The 23,115-nt window shown below is 31.4% G+C and overlaps 2 protein-coding genes and 1 long non-coding RNA gene across 5 annotated transcripts in view; 2 read left to right on the forward strand and 1 right to left on the reverse strand.

Moving 5' to 3' along the window:
* LOC143203945 (uncharacterized) overlaps window positions 1-16,436 on the reverse strand; it is a 30,493-nt gene extending 14,057 nt beyond the window's left edge. Inside the window, exons 1-2 of one of the 2 annotated variants that reach the window (XR_013007469.1) lie at window positions 16,333-16,409; window positions 4,407-4,689 (exon numbers count right to left, since the gene is read on the reverse strand). This is a non-coding gene — a long non-coding RNA (uncharacterized LOC143203945). Of the gene's footprint in view, window positions 1-4,406; window positions 4,690-16,332 lie in introns of those variants that run through there. The other variant, XR_013007470.1, reaches the window with a different exon arrangement.
* On the forward strand, window positions 8,330-13,809 carry LOC143203939 (pancreatic triacylglycerol lipase). The gene is made up of 3 exons (XM_076416277.1): window positions 8,330-8,444; window positions 12,719-13,598; window positions 13,653-13,809. Exons 1-3 carry the CDS (start codon window positions 8,375-8,377, stop codon window positions 13,723-13,725), a joined length of 1,023 nt encoding a protein of 340 aa, XP_076272392.1. The 5' UTR covers window positions 8,330-8,374; the 3' UTR covers window positions 13,726-13,809.
* Window positions 16,437-16,827: 391 nt separating the features above from the next.
* The window catches only part of LOC143203940 (pancreatic triacylglycerol lipase-like), a 60,922-nt gene continuing 54,634 nt past the window's right edge, over window positions 16,828-23,115 (forward strand). Inside the window, exon 1 of one of the 2 annotated variants that reach the window (XM_076416281.1) lies at window positions 16,828-16,943. Coding sequence is in view for 1 of the 2 variants with exons in the window: in XM_076416279.1 (XP_076272394.1) it covers window positions 21,792-21,864 (73 nt within the window). In the remaining variant the exon portion in view is untranslated. Of the gene's footprint in view, window positions 16,944-21,769; window positions 21,865-23,115 lie in introns of those variants that run through there. The other variant, XM_076416279.1, reaches the window with a different exon arrangement.

Below are 23,115 nucleotides of genomic sequence, written 5' to 3' on the forward strand. Positions count from 1 at the left end.
TAATATTATTTGTGTCATCAGCATTGGTTCCCTACTGAAAATATGTTTAGTGTGTCGAAGATTTTGACAGTTTGTGCATTGTGGTATATTAGTATTTTTCTTCGGAGGTTCCACTTTTATCGTACAGTCTAGTAAATAATTTATGTTATATATAATTTTATTATTTTCGTTTTATGTCATGTCTACGTAGAACAACGGAGAAGTTTTAATTTGTTTTTCACCATTTACACTAGTTGTCTTTTTCGCTATAGGCATGACGGTCACTATTTCGTGCTCGCAAGCCCGTAATTCCGATTTAATATCGTCTTGATTTGTTGTGAATGGTAATCCTCTAATGACAACTCTATACCACCTATCTTTTTAACTGATAAGTGTGGTGATAAATGATTCGAGTTTATTGAATGAATTGTTTTTCTTTATCTCAATGAGATGCTTTTTTACATTCCTATAGTCCGTTTCATTACTAAGGGTTGCGTTAATATCATCGCTAGACAAAGCTTTAAACTGCACTCGGTCAGAGGCTACTCCCTTTATTTGTGATATAAATAAATTAAAATTGCCAACATTGTTTACCTTGATCGGAGGGGGCAGAGGGATTTTGTCTTCTTGCTTCTTTATTTTAATGTTTATAATACTTTTTGCGATTGGCGAAGGCGTCATCTCTGACTTCTTCCTCTTTTTATCCTTCTTGTTTGTTATTTCGGTCCAGTCAGACTGTTCCTCTACCTCTAATGCTAGTTCGTCTTCATCAGTGTAATAGTCTTCTGCATAATTAGTATGCCTTTTTGGTGTATCTTGCGTGTGACCTTGCAGTTGCAAACGGATAGCAGCCATATCCTTAGATAATTGCAACAGTTGTTGGTTCAGACGCTCGTTATTCGTTCTTAATTCTTCGTTTTCTTTCAATGATATATTCAAATCCATTATGTTGTATTGTTATAATTAAATGCTAATATTAAAACTAACTTTCACTTTTTTTCCTTTTTGGAAAACGTGGAACGTCTTTTGTTTGAGAGCACGTATTTACTTCACTAAGGGTTGGCCGTTTCACCGTATCCCGTACCTGGGAGTTCTTTGAAACCGTTAACCGAAGTTGACCGTAAAAAAATATATAGATGTATTTTTATTTGATATATACAGACTCGTTTTAGGGAAGGAAAAAACACGTCTTGACTCTATGAAGGTCGAGACCGACCTAATCTTAGATATTGATAATGAAAAATAATGCCCTATAATAAACTAAATCATTATAATTATTATTAATTCAAGAAATTCTTGATATAAATAAGAGAGAAGTGTGTCTGCTATCCGAAACATATTTTACGAAAATCTACAACTAAACTCAGACCATTCACACATTGTGCTGACATTAACTGAGTACATCATGTTAAAACCAACTAATTGCCGTCTGGTTAATAGAATAACCAATTTTATAGGCTTAGGAGTGGCATTAGAAAAACAGATACACAAATTTGAGATGGAAAAGTTGATTATGTATAAATCAGAATGAAAGTAAAGGAAATCTCGAAAAAAGTAAAAAAAAAGAAAGGACTTCCAAGAAAAATCATTAATTTCTACCTAGTAAATGCTTCATTGCACTACAATATGTACCACAGCCGTGGAAGGTGGCTGAAGTAATTATGAATCCCAAACCAGAAAAACTACAAAAATTTCTATTGAAAGGGATAAAACTATTCATTGAGGAATGTGTTCACAGAATTACCAATTTGATAGAAAAATCACTAGAAGAAAATAAAGTTTGTTCTGCAATATTTTCAGATATTACTTTTTTCATAAAGTTCATGCTGCAATGCTATTTGACACAACGCTAAATCAACCGAAAAGTTACAAGTAGCTAATGTGGAAATATAATGCTGGACAGAAAAAGGGTGCATCAAAATGAATCAAAATAAATTAGTATATATTGCAAATCGGCAAGTAGTCAACCCCCTGAAAATCCAGGTTACACACTGCGCGTCTCGCAACTTAAGATCGATACCGCAACAATTCTATGGCTGGATAATGTCACGTACTTAGGTCTCCAGTTCGACCGTCGGTTCGGTTGACTGACACTCCAGAAATCAAGCACTTCACATCTCAGTCCTTCCACGAATAACAACTCAGCTCAAGTTCTTCTGGAAACGCCCTTGTTCGCGAGCTGGTTGACAGGCTGGGAGCTTAGCACCGCGTCACCGCTAACCTCCCCCCTTTTTCAGGCTGAAATGACCTCATCCGTCGCTGCAGCCATAACTTTTGTCCCCATACGACAATATCCAATCGTGTGTTAACTCAAGTTCGCGAATCAATAGTTTCACTATCTGGTTTTTCGCCGGGTACTTGTGTCCAATAACGGCTGCCTGGTTGGCAGATTCCATATCCCCAAATTTAATGCAATAGCAGTAGTTACCCACAGGGGTCAACTATAAGGCGGTTTCGGTTTAGTGTATCGGCAAGCCCAGAAGCAGTCCCACATAACCCGGTCCAACTTGTAACTCCTTGTCAAGCCTTCGACCTGGCCTAGTTTTAGGCCAGAACAAGACACAATTATCTTAGCCTTGGCTTAGTAAAATATGGATAACCTGGAAACAGAGATTATTCTATCCACAATTTCCAAAAACGATCCAGTCTAGACCTTCTGAAGTGCTAATATTTTTCAAAGAACATACATTGATATACATATTTTTTTGAAACCAACAAATGTGTTCCTTCTGAAGAACAAGGCAGTGCAACAACACCGAGACCAAGAACTAAATGAATTATTACGTATATTTATATACTGGATAGTTGCTAAATATCGCATTTAAATAATGTTAATGTTATTTATATATGTCTTTATTGTACTCTTATTATTCTTATGTTATGCTATCTAAATGTTATTCAACGGTGCCAGGGATCTAATTTATTAGTGAATGGTGCTATATCTCTTCTCATTATTTTCTCTCTCTATGTTTTTATCCGAGTCTCCAATATCCCAGCTTAGTGATACAGGGCGCTGTAATAAACAGGACGTTGCAACTGGAAAATTGATGTGATGTTCGTTTTGGTTGATGGTGAAAATTACTAGAATTTCTATTTAGAATTAGGGGCAATGTATTTTCATATTAAGTAATAGAAGAAATTATAAAATATACTGTAATATCAAAAGGACTTCTTGTTAAAGTATAGTATTTCTTCTTCTGTTAAAAGTAGACTTCTGTGTTAACGACAATAACGAAAAGTTACGTTTCTAGGCACTTTTAGTTATGTAGTTGTCATGCTGTGTACAGACGGGGAAAACGAAGGACAATGAACGAAATTCGGCGTTGGATACCAAAGTGTCAGTTAAGATAAAAACCAAGTGGTTGTTATGTATTATTCTTTTTTCGATTATCGACTCTTTTAAAATTTAGATAGATGCATTAAATCAATAATGCTGTTTATTAAAGTAATCTCAGAATATCAATCAATAAATAACCTAAAATCTCAACACTTCTCAAGAAAATATTGCAACGAAGAAAACAAAAACTAAATGTAAATGATGAAGTGAGTTCACTGTTTTATTGAACGGACTATATATCACAGAGAAAAGGTAAATATACTCTCTAATAAAAGTAAAATACATTACTTGGATACATAATTGTTAATTAGGTTAATTACGCCTTCAGGGGATAAAACTACATAGAAACGCGTCTAGAACTTTACCCCATAGGTGGTGTGGAAAAGAGTTTAATATAAATATAATAAAATACAACTCCAGCCTGAAAACTACTGTAATTCTATAGTTAACTATAGTACCAGTGCTTCAATAATATAGGCATTAGATGTATTATAATGTTAGAATAAATTATATTTGATAACAGTATATTTGTTTGATTATTTTATTTAGATTAGAATTTTGTTATATCTCAAAGCCAAAACGAACCAAAACTTAAAGTTAATTCTGCTACATTAGGACGCTTTGACGTCATAAATTTTGATGACGTGAGATCACTGTGTTATTGAAGGGACTATATATCACAGATACTGGAAAGGGCTAGGGTGTTTGAAAAATTGCAATTGATAAGAATAAAATCGATTGTAGGAAGAAAAAACTTAATACCAACACACCAGTTTGGGTTTATTAACCTTCGATAATACCGAAGCAATATAGTGAACTATTATCTTACATCAGAGCTGGAATATTTATAGTCAAACAAGAGAAAGTATACTTCACAATAAAATAGTCTAAAGCAGGTGTACAGCAAGAAAGTGAATTGGACCCAATTTTTTACATACTTTCCACATTCTTCTCTTATCTTCAGATTGATGAACATTACCAATATACGTAGTATCAACCTCTTGGGCTATTTAGGGTCGAGTTACAATGTAGTTTTTAAATAAAGTATACAAAATAATGACATTCTAGTTCAAATAATAAGTAATACAAATTGCAATAGAGGAGAATCACAGGAGCTGTATCAATCCCGCGGTCGTTGAAAAGTTGATAAACATGTCCAAATGCTTGGATTGGACCAGTTGCTCTAATGACCTTGGCATCCCGAGTTGCTGGCTGAGTACTTCAAGCTTTCTACAGTCCAGAAGGATGTACTTGACGCTCTGTTGTTTTGACATTCATCGCATTGTGGAGGGTCTCTTCCTTTTGACAAATGCTCATGAGTTAGTCTGCTATGTCCTATTCGCAGCCGAGCAAGGATGCTTAGTTGGAACCTGCTAAAGTTATTAATATTAGGAGATTTGGTATTTTATTGAGGCAATTCTGTAGAAGGTGTTGGCTATATTTATGATCTGAATGCTTATGATAAATAATCACATCGTCTGCACAAATCCGAGCATTGATGAATAGTGGGAGAACCTGATTAATCGAGTCTATAGCGAATGAATAATAATGGGCCGATACAGGAACCCTGTGGAACTCCATTGGTCTGACGGTAAGATGATGATGTCACCCCATTCACTCTAACCCGATAACATCTGTTGGCCAAGAAGGATGTAATAAATTTATACCTATTCCCTCATATTTTCTATTTCAGTGGTTGCTTTTGAATACTGATGATTTTATGTTGTCAAATGCTTTTTTTAAATCGACGGCAGTCACATGTTGTCCCGAGTTGAATGCTTCACAGAGATCGTCCTGGGAATCCTAATTGACGGCCATTCAATAATTTCTTAGTCTCTTCAAAGACTTTTAATTATGTATATGAGTCTACTGCAGACCATACGCTCCAGTGCTTTGCACAAATGGTTAGTTAGAGCAATGGGTCTATAGATGTTAACTAAATACCTTGGTTTACCCGGTTTATGTATAGATATCAACAGTGATTGTTTCCATTTTAGAGGCAGATGTTCTTGACTACAAATTCCATTGTATATATTAAGCAGGTGAATTAGTTGGGAATGTGCGAGATTCTTAATTAGAGGGAAATGAGTTTCGTCCGGCCCACAAGACGTATCTTTGCCTTTGTTTAAAGCTCTATCAAGCTCCTCCATTGTGAATGGGTCGTTTAATTGATTATACGCGCCCTTAACCTCCTCAGATCTGCTGCTCTCATCCCCTCCCTTGTGCGCGTTTAGTATGGTATCGTAGTGTGTTGCAATCAAGTCCGATATCTCGTAGGGGTCCTCAAAACGATGATCTCCGTCTATCATCGCTGGAATTTCAGGCGGTGGGATGGACTCCAGAATTCTCACTTTCCTCCACACATCATGGGACGAAGTTTGTGGAGTGAGGCTGCTTGTGAATTCTCTCCAGGAGTTGATCTTCACTTGCCTTATGGTTTTTTCGGGCGATTGCTTTTTTCTTTTGTAATTTACAAAATATTCAGTCGTCGGGTTTAATGCAGATTATTTATTTGAATATTTTTATGCGATATTTTTTATAAAAAAAACACTGCGTAACCGAAATGGTACTTTAAAGAAATAACCTGTTATATAAACGTTTGAACATTTAATTCTAAATCACTGATAACTAATTCAAATACTTTAAAGTATATTTGCAAAACAAACATAAGTGTTCACATTGTGAATCTTGTTTTTATATTATTCAAATTATTTGTTCACTTACTGATACAATCCGTATTATTATCAATTATACCTCATAGGAAAACAATAAATGTGCTTAAAATATTACTATATGTAAACATAATTTGAATTGGGATATAAATCAAGTAGAAAGAGGCTTGCTCAATAAATAAAAATTCTAGTCCGATAATTATCCTAAGCAAATGTTTGGGAATGATTAGTAATTACATAGATTCGAAGATGTTTTTCGAGAGATGAATACTACAAAATAAATCGAGCTTGCTTTGTTATTTATTTATTTGTTTTATCTTATAGTTGATGTTATATATAGGTTGATTTATAAGACAATTATAAAGCCAATTTGGACGTATGGGGCGCAAATATGGGTTTTTACTAAAAATTCAAATCAACTAGTCATCCAACGTTGTCAAAACAAGGTTCATCGATTGATTACCTACGTAACCAACGAAGAACTGCACAATGACCTGGAAATCAAATGGATTTGCGAAGATATCCAATATTTCGCATTGAAACACGAAAGAAACTTCTTCATTCGACGAAAATTTGTTTCAGCGAGCATTCTTTTGAGATCTGAGAACAGGAAATAGTCGCTGGGAGCCAGATCTGGAGAATACGGTGGATGAGGAATTCGAAGTTCGAATTCATGGATTTTTGCTATCGCTTTCACTGACTTGTGACACGGTGCATTGTCTTGTTGAAACAGCACTTTGTTTTTCTTCAAATGTGGCCGTTTTTCCAAACATGGTCCAATAACGCTATGTAAAAGTCGCTGTTGATGGTCCTTCCTTTTTCAAGGTAGTCAATGAAAATTAGTCCATGCGCATCCCAAAATACAGACGCCATAACCTTGCCAGCCGACTGTTGCGTTTTTCTACGCTTTGGAGCGGGTTCATCGTGTGCAGTCCACTCGGATGACTGTCTATTGGACTTCGGAGTGAAATGATGGAGCAATGTTTCATCCATTGTAACATATCGATGCAAAAATTTCGATTTGTTTAAACATGACAAAATCAGTGCTCAGAATCATCAACGCGTTTCTGTTTATAAACAGTGAGAAAACGTGACACTCACTTTGAGCAGAACTGTCTCATAGTCAAATGCTCATGTAATATAAAACCGCATGTTCTCTTGATGTCTTTACGATGTTAACTAACTCACCCAACTTCGCTTGTTGATCATTCAAAACGATTTTATGGATTTTTTAAAAATGTTTTTTGGTGTTACCACCTCATTTGGACGTTCACTGCGTTCTGCATCGTCGGTGTCTCAGCGATCACGTTTGAATTTAGCAGAACAACGTTTTATTGTTGTTTCTGACGGGACGGAGTCCTTATAACAATTTACAAACCATTGCTTCCATCCTCCATCAAGAAGCAGTGTAAAACTAAAACACATTGTTTTGAAAATAACAAAAGTAGTGTCACTTTTAGCACAATAACTCACAAACTTATGAGTAGAATATCATGAAATTTTAAAAGATTTCTTTTGTAAGTTAGTACTATCTATAAATGTAATATCTAGAAAAGCGGCGAATGCAATAAATCAAGCGCCATCTATGTGGTAAGGGCTTGGTTTATGCTAGAATAGATTTTAAACCTCCGTATCGATTTGTGTTCCCCCTTCAACACTTCTTATCGTAAAATAAAATAGTTTTTGAAGTAAAACAAAAGTTTTTTTTCCTCTAAACCCCTCATATTTCATAGCTTACATATTTACGCTACTTACATCTGCACCTGATAATATCGAAAAATGGTTCTTCTTTATTAACAGCGGTGTATCGGTTGAGAAGAAGGCGCTCTCATCGAACACCAGTGAACAGTGATCATATTTAGTTAGTAATGCTCTTTTCTATCATCACTAATAATCATTAAGTCTTAGGTAACATTAAAACAAATACTGTTTCGGCATGAAATTCAAATGCCGCTAGAAAGGTGTTTAATGACTGGCGATGTAATGACAATTGTACTAAATAGAATTCTGAACAAAAAAGAGTACACGTGTTGGTGGAATAAGCCATGTTTGTACAAAAGAAAATCCCTAAAAAATATTTTCGTTCATATAACATTATAAAATAAGAATAGTATAAATTTGTACAAGATTAACAACTGTCATGTTTTGCGAATAATGACTAATCCTGCGGCACCATTAGGCAACGCTACGTAAGTTTCAATGAAAAATTTGCTGCTATCTTTGTTTTGCGATAGTTACTAGTTGCGAAAACATAATAAAAATGATTATATATCCAAATAAGTAGGCTTTTCTTAGGCCTTGATAAGAATACTATTAAAATGGTGATCAATACTGATGCCATCACAGTAACAAGCTTGAAACGAAGTGGTTTGGTCCGAAAGAAGAAATGTCTTTTTACGTAGCGTTTGTTTTGGCGCTGCTATGCTGCCATGGTTGCAAAGGCAGCAATACTTCGGGTAAGCCTAACGAACGGTTTTTTTTAATTATAGGTTTAATTTTTAATTCATTAATGGGGACTATATTTTATTAAGTCTTCTTGATATTATTCTTGAACCTTCTTTGAATTTCTTGGGAATAATAGCTTAATTTTAGACTTATTCTTCAGCTTATTATCATCCTGATCTGTTTTCTGTCATATTCACCTTTTCGTTTAATAGTTATATAATCAAGAATGAATTATGAGAATATGTTTATAATTATATCTGATGAACTGTCTGAAGATTATTACAACTACAAAATTGCTTATTATACATTTTATATATTATATTGCTTATTTCTTTTGAGTTTCTTCCAATTCGTAAATATTGTTATGATGCCAATTTTCTAAGGTACATTGGTACATTGGTCAATGATTGAGTATAAATATTGGAAAAAGATACCCACCACTATTTTTCCTTACCCACTTCTATACTTACCTTACCCACCACTCCTATAGCCGAAATTCGGCCACATTATGTTAAGTTAATCACGTTTTTCCCATAATAGAGTAAAAAGAATAATTTTAAAGATAATATCTTGCTAAAACTTATTTTCATAGTATTTACAATATATGATCAGAAATGTATGTGATATATAATATTAATTAAAATAATAAACAATGTTAAAACAATTATTTCAAGAATTAACATTCCCTAAACTTTTTAAATAACATTTAATTAAGTCTAATTTACATTAGGTTACAATATTCAACAAACTATTGATAAGTTTAAATTACCACATCAATGAAGTATCCTAAGTAAGATTATTTTCAGAACTGTAACAAATTCAGGGCATCGAATATAAGTAGACATGATATTTCTTTATTTTAATGTTATAAAGATAAATTTGGTATGATTAATAAAGTTATACATGTCTGTAAACTTTAAGTGTATATTAAAGGAATGTATTTATATTAGAATAACTATTGATTTTTCAAAATTTAGGTCTATAAAGTAAAGAATCAAAATAATTTTTACAAAGTTCAAAGAATAAAATGTCATATAGTTACATATTTTATTGTATTAACCGTTAAATACCTTAATATTTATTAATGTACACAACTTAATGTGTAAATGTTTACAAATTTACTGTTAATAATTCATAATTTCTTCTATTTGTCCATGTACGCAAATTATATAGTTAGTTTCACTTTAAATCCCCCATATTTTCATTATTTTATTTATGTATTCACAGGTGTGGCAAAAGTTCCATAGTAGCTAAGTTTCGCTTTATTCATTTTGTTGTATAGACGTCCAAATTTTATTATGGATAAATATACGCCACAAGAACTAGCAGAAATAGTGACAATATTTATTGAAAATAATCGTTCCATTATTGCCACTCAGCGGAAATTCCATAAAAATATCCTAATCGTCCAGTGCCTCATAAAACCACAATTTATCGTTTACATGCGAATTTTCGACAGTACGGTACGACAGCAGACAGGCCTCGTTCTGGAAGACAACGGACCTCTCGTAGTGCTGGAAATATGGCTCTGGTGCGCGATGGTGTTGAAGAGTTTCCAGAAACATCATTTCGGAGACATGGTTTCCAGTTACACATTTTTGCACGCAGTTTAAGGCGAATTTCGAAAACTGGTTTGAAAATGTTCTCGTACAAAACTCAATTAATCCAAAAATTGCTACCGGGAGATCCTGATCAACCAGTTGGGTAGAGTAATGGTATCAGTAATGTAAGACTGTCTGGTGAAATTGAAGATTATTCGTCTAAATTTATAATGAGCGATGGGTGGCCACGTCAATAAACAGAACAGTCGGTTTTGGGGAACAGAAAATCCTTAATTGATTCATGAAAAATCATTGTATCCACTAGAAACTTCTGTATGGTATGGTATTCATGCTGGAAACATCATTGGTCCTTATTTTTTTGAAAATGACCAAGGTGTTGCTATTACTATTACTGCTGAACGGTACCAAGATTCCTGAAAGGTACATGTTTCGAAATTTTCTTCAAAAATTCAATTATTGAATGACGTTTTTCCACGAATACTAATTTCGGAAAGTGGTGATTTAGCGTGGCCAGCCAGATCTCCGGATTTAACAGCACCACACTTTTATTATGGGGTTCTTTAAAATCAAAAGTTTATGTGAATACGCCCCAAACGAGTCAACGTCTTGAAGACAATATTCCTCAAATTCAAGAATTCCAGTCTCAGACGTTGCAGAATGTTATAAAAAATGATTTAAAAGGAACCGACAGTTGCATAGCGCATCGCGGTCACCATTTAACATTATTTAATATTTCAATCATAACGAAGAAAAAATGTAAAATCCAAATAAACTTTTTATGAAAACCAAACTTATTATATTAATTTATTTTAACTGAATATTAATAATTTAATTAAATATATATGTATATATATATATATATATATATATATATATATATATATATATGACTACTGATAATAACTTTATAATTATTAGGTACATATCATTAGCAATATTTGTAATAAACAAGGTGGTTTCACGCATACTTCCTATATATACAATGGAAAAATAAGAAAAATCTAACAAGAGCAAATGCAAATTTAGTTGTAACATGTATAGTTGCAGTTATCTACGAAAAATGGTCCAGAAGTATTAAAAATATGACCTATTTCATCATAAATTTTACGAATATAATAAATGCAGCAACAACATAAATTACAACCTGTTAAATAGTGACACATTTTTAACTTGGAAAATGGAAAATAATTTTACGTCGTTACTTACTTGGCATAATCAGTTTTATATACTTTACATATATTGATCTATTCCGGATGAAACAATAAATAATAAAAATAATAAAATATGTCAATAAAATTAGGCAATGGAATAATTGAAACAGCTATCGGAAAATTAATATAGAAAGGAAGTACCACCATATGTCAAACAGAACTGATAATTTAGTTCAAGTAATGTGGCCTAAATTACAGGTATTAATAAACTGGAAAATTAATTATTAATAATTAATTAAGGTATATTAAGTTAATAGCGACTATGAATGTAATTTAACTATACCACAGGGTTGCCTATTACAAAAATAGACTAACTATTTGACTTACCTTATAGATAATTTCATCCATTAATATCAAGCTATAATCCAAAATAATAAAATATGTCAATAAAGGCAAATAATCAATAAGGTCAATAAATTAGGCAATAATATAATAGAAACAGCAATTGGAAAATCAATATAGAAAGGAAGTACCACCATATGTCAAACAATATATATACATATATATATATATATATATATATATATATATATATATATATATATATATATATATATATATATTTATATATATTCTGTCTGTACATACTTTATGTAGAAGAATATTATGCTAATTTATTAGCAGATTACCGGTTGTGGGGGAAATTGTCTCCCACACAATAAATTTTAGAAGTAACAAGGTCTGGAGAATGCGGAAGTATTTGGTCACCAGTATTGCAATATATGATCGAGCATTGTCGTGACGAAGAATAACATTGTTGTGTTTTTGCTTATATTCCGGTCTTTTTTCACATACTACTCGGTTCAAATGCCTTAATTGTAGTCGATAGCGATCCCTTCATTAGATTGAATTGAATACTTCATTAGATTTTGGTAGCTTATAGTATATCACACCGAGCTGATTCCACCAAATGCAGGGAATTAGCTTGAAGCCATGGATATTCGGATTTTTGGTTTCATTACTTTTTATGCTTTGATTTATCGTAATAGATCCAATACCTTTCAATGTATCTTGACTTCAATTTATACAACACAAAATATCCAAGTTTTGGGATTATTCCAATGTTTCTCAAGTGATTGGAAATGGTTTCCTGTATTACTCTCAACAATTCTGCAAATTCTCATTGCGTTTTACGAGGATTATCATCGAGTAATGTCTTAAAATCCTCGTCTACAACTTTTTTTTGGCTATCCATCTTATTCTTTATCTTTGGTGTAAAAACTTCACTTTTATAACCAGTATTCACATGATGAAATATATTGGACAGCATTTTTCTTCTATATTAGTAATATTTTCCGTAAAAGCGATTTATTCGGAATAAACTCGGACATTTTCAACACACCGAAGAAATGACGCATACTGAAAAGTGAAGCCCCAACACTGCTTCAACATAAAGTTGAAACAGTTACAAATGTATCCAATGCGATTTAATACACAGTAACGTCGTCTGTTGTAAATCCTTCCAAATCAATTTAAATGTCGGTAGATTAATATCATTATATTTATTTTCAGATATATCTGAGGAATACCTTTCGGAACTCTTGGTGCTGAGGAATTTTACCGAACAGCTAGACTTACTGGATATAGTCTACGAACTCCCTCTGGAGCTCATAGACTTCCAAGAGTCGAACGTCTACTTTTACGTGTACACGAAATTGTCTCCGCTCGGAACCAAACTCGACTACGACGAAAGCAACCGACTGAGCTCCGTTCTTGGGTTCAGCACGAACGTTCCCACGGTTTTTATCATCCACGGGTGGATGAACAGCTACCAATCGGGCGTCAACACCGACATTATAACCCCACTTTTGGCCTACGATAACGTCAACATCATCTCCGTGGACTGGTCCAGTTACTCCTTCCTCCTGTATACATTAGCGAGGTTGAACGTTCCCAATGTCGGTAAAACCGTCGGATATTTCATAGAATCGATGCTCTCGAACTACGACTATTCAGCCGACGATATAGTTGTCGTGGGACACAGTTTGGGCGCTCATGTGGCGGGTATCGCTGGCAAGAAACTGAACGGTACTCTGGGAGTGATCGTTGGTCTGGACCCAGCCGGGCCGTTGTTCTTCGAGAGTGATACCTCAGGTAGATTGAACGTGGGAGATGCTCAATATGTTGAAGCCATCCATACGGACGGTTCTCTTTTTGGAGTCAATTACGATGTAGGCAACATTGATTTCTGGCCTAACGGCGGATATGTTCAACCGGACTGCATCGTGTTACTCAGTACTTGTTCCCACATGAAGTCGTACCTGTACTTTGCCGAATCACTCAGTAACGATCAGTTTTACGCGAGACAATGCGATTCTTATTCCGATTATACCGGAGGAGAATGTGCCGACAACACGGTGACCTTAATGGGCAGTCTGAGTTTCAACACCAGGTGAGTCCTACCCCATTTTAATAATAAAATAATAAATTTTTGTTGTTATTTTAGTCTGACTGGTAACTTCTACCTGAACACTAGTTCAACCTCACCATACGGATTGGGAAACATCTACGATAGTTAAATGAAATCGGTTTGGGTTATCCATGAGATAATTTTAGTCTTATATGCAAATATGTAGCAATAAACTTGTAAATATATATTTATAACAACAATGGTTTTTTTATTGTAAATAATGATCACCCAGTATTCCAAATTCTACTGTAATTCATTTAAATTAATTACTATGACTGTGACTTTTTTCCTGTGCAGTAAGGTAGTTTCTTGCTATCCTCAACTGTCATCTGGTAATGTATTACTGAAGTTTTGAGCAAGCTGCGTCATATAGCAGGTGGGGCAAAAATCCCGCTACCATTCTGACTGCGCGTCATCTTGGTTATGTGACTTTTAGCTCAGTTTCGCTTTACCATTGTGTTGTGTAGACGTCCAAATTCTATTACGGATAAATATGCGCCACAAGAATGAGAAATAGTGACAATATTTATTCGAAATAACCGGTCCATTATTGCCACTCAGCGGAAATTGCATCAAAAATATCCTGATCGTTCAGTGACCCACGAAACCACAATTTATTGTTTACATGCTAATTTTCGACAGTACGGTACGACAGCAGACAGGCCTCGTTCTGAAAGACAACGGATGTCTGGTAACGCTGAAAATGTACCTCTGGTGCGCAATAGTGTTGCAGGGTCTCCAGAAACATCAATTCAGAGACGTGGTTCCCAGTTACACATATCTGCACGCAGTTTAAGGCGAATTTTGAAAACTGATTTGAAAATGTTCCCTAGATCTTGATCAACGAGTTGAGTACAGTAATGCAACCCTAAGGATGTCTGGTGAAAGTGAAGATTTTTCATCTAAATTGATAATGAGCGATGAAGCTCAATCAGAATCCTCAATTAATTCAAGAAACATCATTTAATCCACTAAAAACAAGTGGCGATTTAGCATGGCCAGCCATATCTCCGGATTTAACAGCACCAGACTTTTTCTTACGGGTATTTTAAAAATCAAAAGTTTATGTGAATAAGCCCCAAACGATTCCACATCTTAAAGACAATATTCGTCACGAAATTAAAGAAATTCAGCTTCAAAAAGAGCTGAAAGTTGTTTTAATCATAACGAAAAAAAAATGTAAAGACCAAATAAACTTTTTATGAAAACCAAACTTACTTATCTTTTCTTTGAGCAAAGTTATAGGCAATCAAAATGATAGCGGGACTTTTGCCCCACGTTGTAGTTACCAGAGTCTAATTTTAGAGAATCATGACATGCTCACAATGATTTGAATTTACAACGTCGCCAGTTCTTCCAAATTATACGTATATTTGAATGTAAATAGAATAAATACTTGATTTCACAACTTAACCTAAATTTTCGATACTTTTTCGTCTCCTATAATATAAACAATTGTAATATGAAGCACCTTTTATAAATATATTTCATTTTAAAGGGAAAAGGAGAACAGTATTTAGAAAAGATTACAGTAAAAACAAACCAAAGTTATAGTTCTTGTAACTTATTTGTATATTTAAAGAGTATATGTTTTTCAATTCCCAAATTAACCTAAAATCTTCCTTGAAACTCAAGTTGAAATTTAACTTAGTAAGTTTATTGGTACAATACTCATATCTATTGTGTATAAATATAATATGAAGAAACTTTTATAAACATATTCCATTTTAAATGCTATATTCTTATATCATGACTATACTCTTGTAACATTTCATATTCTTCTTCATTCGTAGTGATTAAAATAAAATGTTATAACCTATTATTATTTCTCAAAAATATATCACCATTGGTAGTGTACTTATTCGCCATATTTCTGTTTCTGCACTCTGTTGGTCCCTGAGTGCTTAGTCATTAACTCAGTTTTACAATTATTTTTGCACAGTTTTTTTAGTTGGTTTAGTTAAATAAAATTCCCTATGTCTCTTTGGCTAATCTGGTTTACCACATAAGTGGTTATGGTCTATTAAACAATTGTTTAAAGGTTTAAAACAATGGTTTATTGGTGACTACTGATAACTTTATAATTATTAGGTATATATCATTAGCAATATTTGTAATAAACAAGGTGGTTTCACGCAAACTTCCTGTATATACAGCGGAAAAATAAGAAAAATCTAGCAAGAGCAAATGTAAGTTTAGTTGTAACATGTATAGTTGCAGTTATCTACGAAAAATGGTTCAGGGGTATTAAAAATATGACCTATTTCATCATAAATTTTACGAATATAATAAATGCAGCAACAACATAAATTATAACCTGTTAAATAGTGACACATTTTTAACTTAGAAAATGGAAAATATACATAATTTTGCGTCGTTACTTACTTGGCATAAGCAGTTTTATATACTTTACATATATTGATCTATTCGGGATGAAACAATAAATAATAAAAATAATAAAATAAGTCAATAAAATTAGGCAATGGTATAATTGAAACAGCTATTGGAAAATCAATATACAAAGGAAGTACCACCATATGTCAAACAACACTGATAATTTAGTTCAAGTAATGTGGCCTAAATTACAGGTATTAATAATCTTGAAAATTAATTATTAATAATTAATTAGGTATATTAAGTTAATAGCGACTATGAATATAATTTAACTATACCACAGGGTTGCCTATTATAAAAATAGACTAACTATTTGACTTACCTTATAGATAATTTCATCCGTTAATATCAAGCTATAATCCAACTTTTGCGATTTATTCGATTGCCACATACTATTTTCCAAATATATTAGATTTTGAGTATAAGTATAAGAAAAATACATTGGTTTTACTAAAAAAAAACAACTAAATAATGTTTAGGACTCATAAAGTAACTATAAATAACCAAATATCAAAATACACAACCCTTTAACGTCTATATTTGACGTTTCACCGATGGAAAACCGTACGATTTACAAGATAACATTTAATCACTACTAGTCAGAAATAATGGAAAACAAATTATTGGAATTTATATTTTTTTATTATATATTAATTTAATTTTAATACATTGTTATATTAAACATTATACAATATTAATTACAAAGTCAATATATGTGGATTTTAGTATTCTAAATGACTAATTTTTATTGACAACAAATGTCACAACTTGTATTAGTTATTGTAATTTGGTCTTATTAGTCAGTTGTTTTAAGATGGCGGTTTTAAGTGTTTGTTGTGTTCTCCGGGTTTTGTTTTTCAATTAATTTTTGCGTTTTTTCGTGTTGTGTTGGAAGAAATAACATAAAAATCGAAATATATATATTGTGGTCTGGTAAGTACAATAATTTAAATAAATTTTAATCTTATATTTTGTACATAATAGCGAAAATATTAATCTGAATTTGTATCACGGGTTCCATATATTTTACTCATAATAGTTCATAATATTTCTTTTAGACATGTTATTTTATACTAATCTTATGTACTAATTATTACTTTTCAGCAGAATGTATTATTTGTGTGGATGAATATTTTGCCATACTACAATTGATTATTTATAATTTACTATATTAGTTGTTATCTTCTTTTATCCTTTGAACTGAATCTTTAGTTATTTAAGTTATTTAAGTTAAGTTATTTAAAACGTATTTTTTAAATATATTTTACAGATATTGAGAAAAAATATAAATATTTTGCAGTAATTTTATAATTACTAAAATATATTATTTAGTTTAGTGTAGTATTCCATTAATTATTAGAATAATGTATAATATATTTTCAGTTATATTGTTTTTTTTTTCAGAATATCATATTTATTTTCAGGTATATTAATTTTAGTTACTATAATTCGTTATAAAACTTCATCTTGAATTGTAGTTTGTTTGAAATCATGTGTGATTAAATCGATTTTTCTCAGGTATTTCCATTTGTTACATATTTATTTTTTTACACACAGGTCTGAATGTCTTGTGTCGTGTATAAAAATTATAGGTAATTTACAAATTTATTTTTTAGCAGAATTTATTGTTTATCTTTTTTTTTTCAATATTCAATATTTACATTATTTTATTTTTCAGGTATATTAATTTTAGTTACTACAATTTATAGATCCGAATGAATCTAGCATTTAATTCGATTTTCTTATAGTTTTTTGTGGTATTGACATTTAATTCCGACCTTTGTCATATATATCATATATTTATCCATAAGTATATAGGGATATAAGATTTTAATATTTATTAATTATTCCGTTTTAGCAGAATTTATTACTTATTTTATTTAAATTTATTTTTTATAGCTGATGATAGATTATGTATTATCGGAGTTATATACTATAATTATTTAAATCTACTTATAAATTTGAGGTGATATAATTATTTTACTATTTTACTATTTTACATATAATACTATTTTATTTTGATATATTTGTTGGATATTTATTTTAGTTGCAATAATTTATTAAAACTGTTGACCTGGGGAATTTCCGTTTTAAATTAATTTAGTCTGTTTGGTGTTTGGCTTATTTTATATATTTTTAAAAATCCTATACTATTTAAATCGATTTTATATTTGAACATATTTTATTTTACGATCTTCAATTATATATATGTATACCTATATAACTATAGGTTAGAGTTGTTTTATTATATTTACATTGAACTCTTAAAAACTTAAGTCATGTTTTGAAAGCAATTCCTTCATTACAGGCTTTGTTGATGTTATTGTTGGGATTTTTTCCACCAGTGTGCTATCATGTAATAAATATCCCATAACAATAACTGATGGTAATTTATTTGTCAATGGTAGTCGTCCTTGGACAGAGAGGAGAACATTTATTCTGCTCCAGGAATGAAACCATTATTATTCCCTGCAAGAATAACAATATATCTACAATTAATTATTAATAAATATTATGATCAACATAACATAATCAAATGCTATTGTAAATTTTACCTTTTTACGTCAATTTTTGTTGTGTTTACACTTTTTTTGTTACTTTCTTGCCAAGAGTGCCACAATGAACCATTTATTTTATTTTTATTTTTTACACAAGTCTGGATGTTTTTCGAGTATATTTTTATAGGTAAAATTTATGGGGTACAAGTTTCTTTTTGATATTTAGAAATGTATTTTTAGCAGAGTTTATTAGCTGGTTCTTTTTATGTTTTTTTTAGTATTCAATTTTTTTTTCATATTAATTTCATTTACTACCCTTTATAGATCCGAATGAATCGCATTTAAATCGAGTTTCTTATATTTTTTTTGAGGTATTGACACTTGATATGAGGTATATATATAAATACTGGGATATAAGATATAATAAAATATTTATTAATTATTCCCTTTTAGCAGAATTTATTAATTATTTTATTTTAATGTATTTTTTGTTAGTGATGATTGATCATGTATATCATTACTAAAAATTAATTAAATATATTTATAAATATGAATTGAAATAATTATTAAAATATGATATTTGTAAATTACTCTGCTTGATTTTCAGCGTTATCTGATTTGATTTTATTACTTATTTTATTTTAATATATTTAATGCATATTTATTTTAGTTGCTACAATTCATTAAAACAGTTGCCCTAGGGAATTTTCATTTATAATGAATATAGCCTGTTTGATATTGAGTTTATTTTATATGTTTTTGGAAATCCTATACTATTTAATTTTATTTTATATTTAAACATATTTTATTCTACGCTGATTAATTAATTAAATATAATTCGCACATTTTGTATATATGTTTAGAGGTATAATTTTATTATTTTCATGAGATATTTTATCCATTTAATGAATTATATTTCATGTGTTTTATAATATTGAAATTGTGGTATTTTCGATCAATTTCAAACTTTTATCAAGTTATTTTTCAATCAACTTTAGTGATATGGTACAATTTTGCGGATATTTGATAAGGTGATATATTGGTAATGTGATCTAATATATGTAATAGTTTGATCTGCGTTTTTCTATTTACAATGACATATTTTAATTATTAGATTTAGAAATTGTTTCTTACAATTTTTTCTTGATAAAACCCTATATAGATAATTGAGGTAAAGGTTAAACAGCCTTAATTTCATGATTCTTTCTAGCTTTTTCCAGTAGTTCTACTATTTACATGTTAGATTGGGAGGCTAAATCCAAATCACTAGACCGTTTTTCCAAATTAGTTCTAGTCTTTGAAATATTCAATAAATACATTATTTTCCTATTTTTCGCCATTAACGACTATTTATTGACATAAAAAGTAAACATCAGAATTGAACAGAGGTTCAAATGAGTCTTTCGTCCCAAAATCCTTGGTATTGTCAAGCCTTTCGATTTTCGCTATATTTTGTTTGCTTGTGTAGCTCTCCTTGGTCGTCGCTCGAGTCCCCTTTTTTTTGAAGTTTTATTGAAAATTCCTATAAAAAGTATATGTTACGACCAGGATATATTTTTCTAAACCTGTTGAGTTTTATTCATTACATAAATACATTATTTTTGTGATTATTTGAAACTAAATAAACCTATCTATTGTTTTATAATAAACGTTACTTATGGTAAAGTCCCGGAAACATAACTTCCTTCGATAATATAAATTGCAATGCACTTGCATTGTTTTTCTTTATCGTTTATAGAAAATATTTCAATATAATTTCATATTTCATTTCAACTTTTTTATTTGTTTTGTTATTATTAATATTATATTTGTCGAAATTAACGACACGAGAGCCATTATTTTACCCAGAAGGAAGACTGGCGATGAAGTAATTTCAGCTTATCCTAACATATGACATTTATTTCAAGTGTAAAATTTTACTTTTTCCTATACGCATTACATTTTTCTTCAAATGTTTCTTTGTTATTACCGACGATTCGCAAACTGACGTTCCTCAATTCTTCAATTTGCCTTCAGTGCTCACAGCTCACCATTTCAGCTGGACTTGGATGCAAATTAAACCACTCACTGTACTATTTCACTGATACTTTATTAATTAACTATATACCACGAAGTGAATCAAGGCGAAGGTTTTGTTTGGTTTTTTCTACTCCGACCTCTCGATTGTAAATGTTTCAATGGTTGTATAAATGGTCCCAATAGATTTAGGATAAGGCAGTGGTAGTAAAAAATGTTCCAAAAAGGGTACTAAATATAAATTTAGAAAAGTTTTTTAAAATTTGTTTATTACATTGTTACTAGTCGTTGTCGACTAACCTACAATTTATCTTTAGTATAACTTACAACTCTAGGTTGATATCCAGGAGGATCCATAGACCCTTAGTCTCTAGTAATATTTATGTATTAACATTGCGGTTTTTCTATTATATCCACCTCACTACACAACACTACACAAGATCAAATGGTTTGATTCTTTTGAGTCTGCGTCCTGTTATTGTGTCATCCAAGCCTTATATTACTTCGATATTTCCATGAGAATGGAGTCTCCCGTCATGTTTCCTTGCTATTTGTTTGATTTCCTGAGTGACAGTTTCTATTGGTCTCGGTGTAAATAATTAGTCCCGTAGTACAATTTTTAGTTAGTGAATATTTTTAATAAACCCAATGTGAGACAAGACGTGACTAACAATGGTGGCTCGTCCATTAAAAAACTCTCTAGCTAGCAGGTTTATAGAAAGTATTTCAATATATTTTCATATTTCAGTTCAAATTTTCTATTTGTTTTGTTATTATTAATGTTAAATTTGTCGAACATCACGACACGAGAGTCATTGTTTTACCCAAAAGGAAGACTGGTAATAAAGTAATATCAGCTTGTCCTAACATATGACATTCATTTCACGTGTTATGATGTCAGTCGTTGAAAGAAATCGATAAAATTTTACTTTTTCCTATACCCATTGCATTTTTCTTCAAAAAACATTTTTTAACTTATATAAAGCGGATGATTTTTTTGAATATTTCAAAATATTACAATAAGATATAACTATATTGATAAAAGCGTGGGTGAAGTGTGCAATAGACATTTTTTTACGTCTTACACTGAGTGAAGACGATCTTTATCTTTTTTTCAAATATGTTAGTGCAAAAAAAAACATAACAAAAAATGGTAAAGTTTTGCAATCTATGATGTCTTGATAACAATCTAAATATAAGCTTCAATCAAGACGGGGGCTCTCCCAGTAATTAAGCAGACTCAAATTCAATTGCTCTGCCGAAAGAAATGTATTTCTATAAATTATTTGCATTGATATTGGTATTTGCGATAGTCCAGGGCAATCACCAATATGGAATGGGTGAGTAAATTATACAAAGCTTCTTTAAAAGTACATACTAGCATCAGTAGTTCGATAAAGTATTTTGCACGCAATGACGCACAAATTACCGAATTTATTTAACTGTTATTATTTATGTTATCTTTGTTAACAGTTTTACGTAAATGTCTACGGTCTGTCTGAATGTTCGTATGAATTTTCGATAGGATACTTAAACCGAACTAGGTAATATTCTTTCAATAGACAAAGCGCATATTTGTTGCTTATATCTGCATCTTCTTACTGATAAGCTCATATAGTTTCAAGCTGTACATCCCTCTTTGTTGACTGTTGTTGCCTTGGTTGCTCACAGTTGACGATTTCAGCTAGATTTTCTTGCTAATTAATGAAACATTTTACCTAACTTTATTTGCATCATTATTTACTTAATTTATTTACACTAATTACAATTTTGTGAACCAAGACCAGCTTTAATTTGGATCTTTTTATCTATCTCTCATACGTGTATGTTTTACCATTATATTTTTACTGGATGTGACCGCAACGCCCACCCGCAGAGCATGGGTACATTGGTCCATCACTACATAGTATAAAACAAAGTCGCCTTTTCTGTCCCTATATCCCTATGTGCGCTTAAATCTTTAAAACTACGCAACAGATTTTGATGCGGTTTTTTTCAATAGATAGAGTAATTCAAGAGGAAGGTTAATATGTATAATACATGCATAATATACTAAGGCAACATTGCTAATTTTAGAGGTTTCTAACGTGATGTCGTAAATTAACCTATTTTTTAGGCTTATTTAGCAATTAGCAAAAACGCTGCCTAACCCTACGAGTTAGATCAAATTAATGTACTACACTATTGTACACCATAAAAAGGTCTACAAAAAAGTCCGCGATGGTATATGTTTATCTTTTAGGGATAACCCACATTAACCATTTTTATTGTTTACTTTTTACGTGAGAAAATGGCTTATTTACGAAGCTATTTTAAGCAATACGGCATTAATCCTTATCGAATTAAGTACCTTAAATACAGTGTGCAATTAATATAGATCAATATGGTTCCTTACAGCATATAAATTAAACAAATATTTTCGGAGATATTACAAATTTAAAATTTGCGTTTAAAAATGTGTAATGTAATAAAAATTGTATGAATTTAGATATTCCAAAGATAGCAGGAAATCTTCATAGTAAGTATAGGGGAAGAGGAATTGTTTTACTCCAAATTTAATGCGTGCAGGCCAAGGGCAGTAATGAATGAAC

This window comes from Rhynchophorus ferrugineus, unplaced genomic scaffold (assembly GCF_030347505.1).
Source record: "Rhynchophorus ferrugineus isolate W39M unplaced genomic scaffold, kcgeb_rfMv2 rfM10, whole genome shotgun sequence".
Lineage (NCBI taxonomy): Eukaryota > Metazoa > Arthropoda > Insecta > Coleoptera > Curculionidae > Rhynchophorus > Rhynchophorus ferrugineus.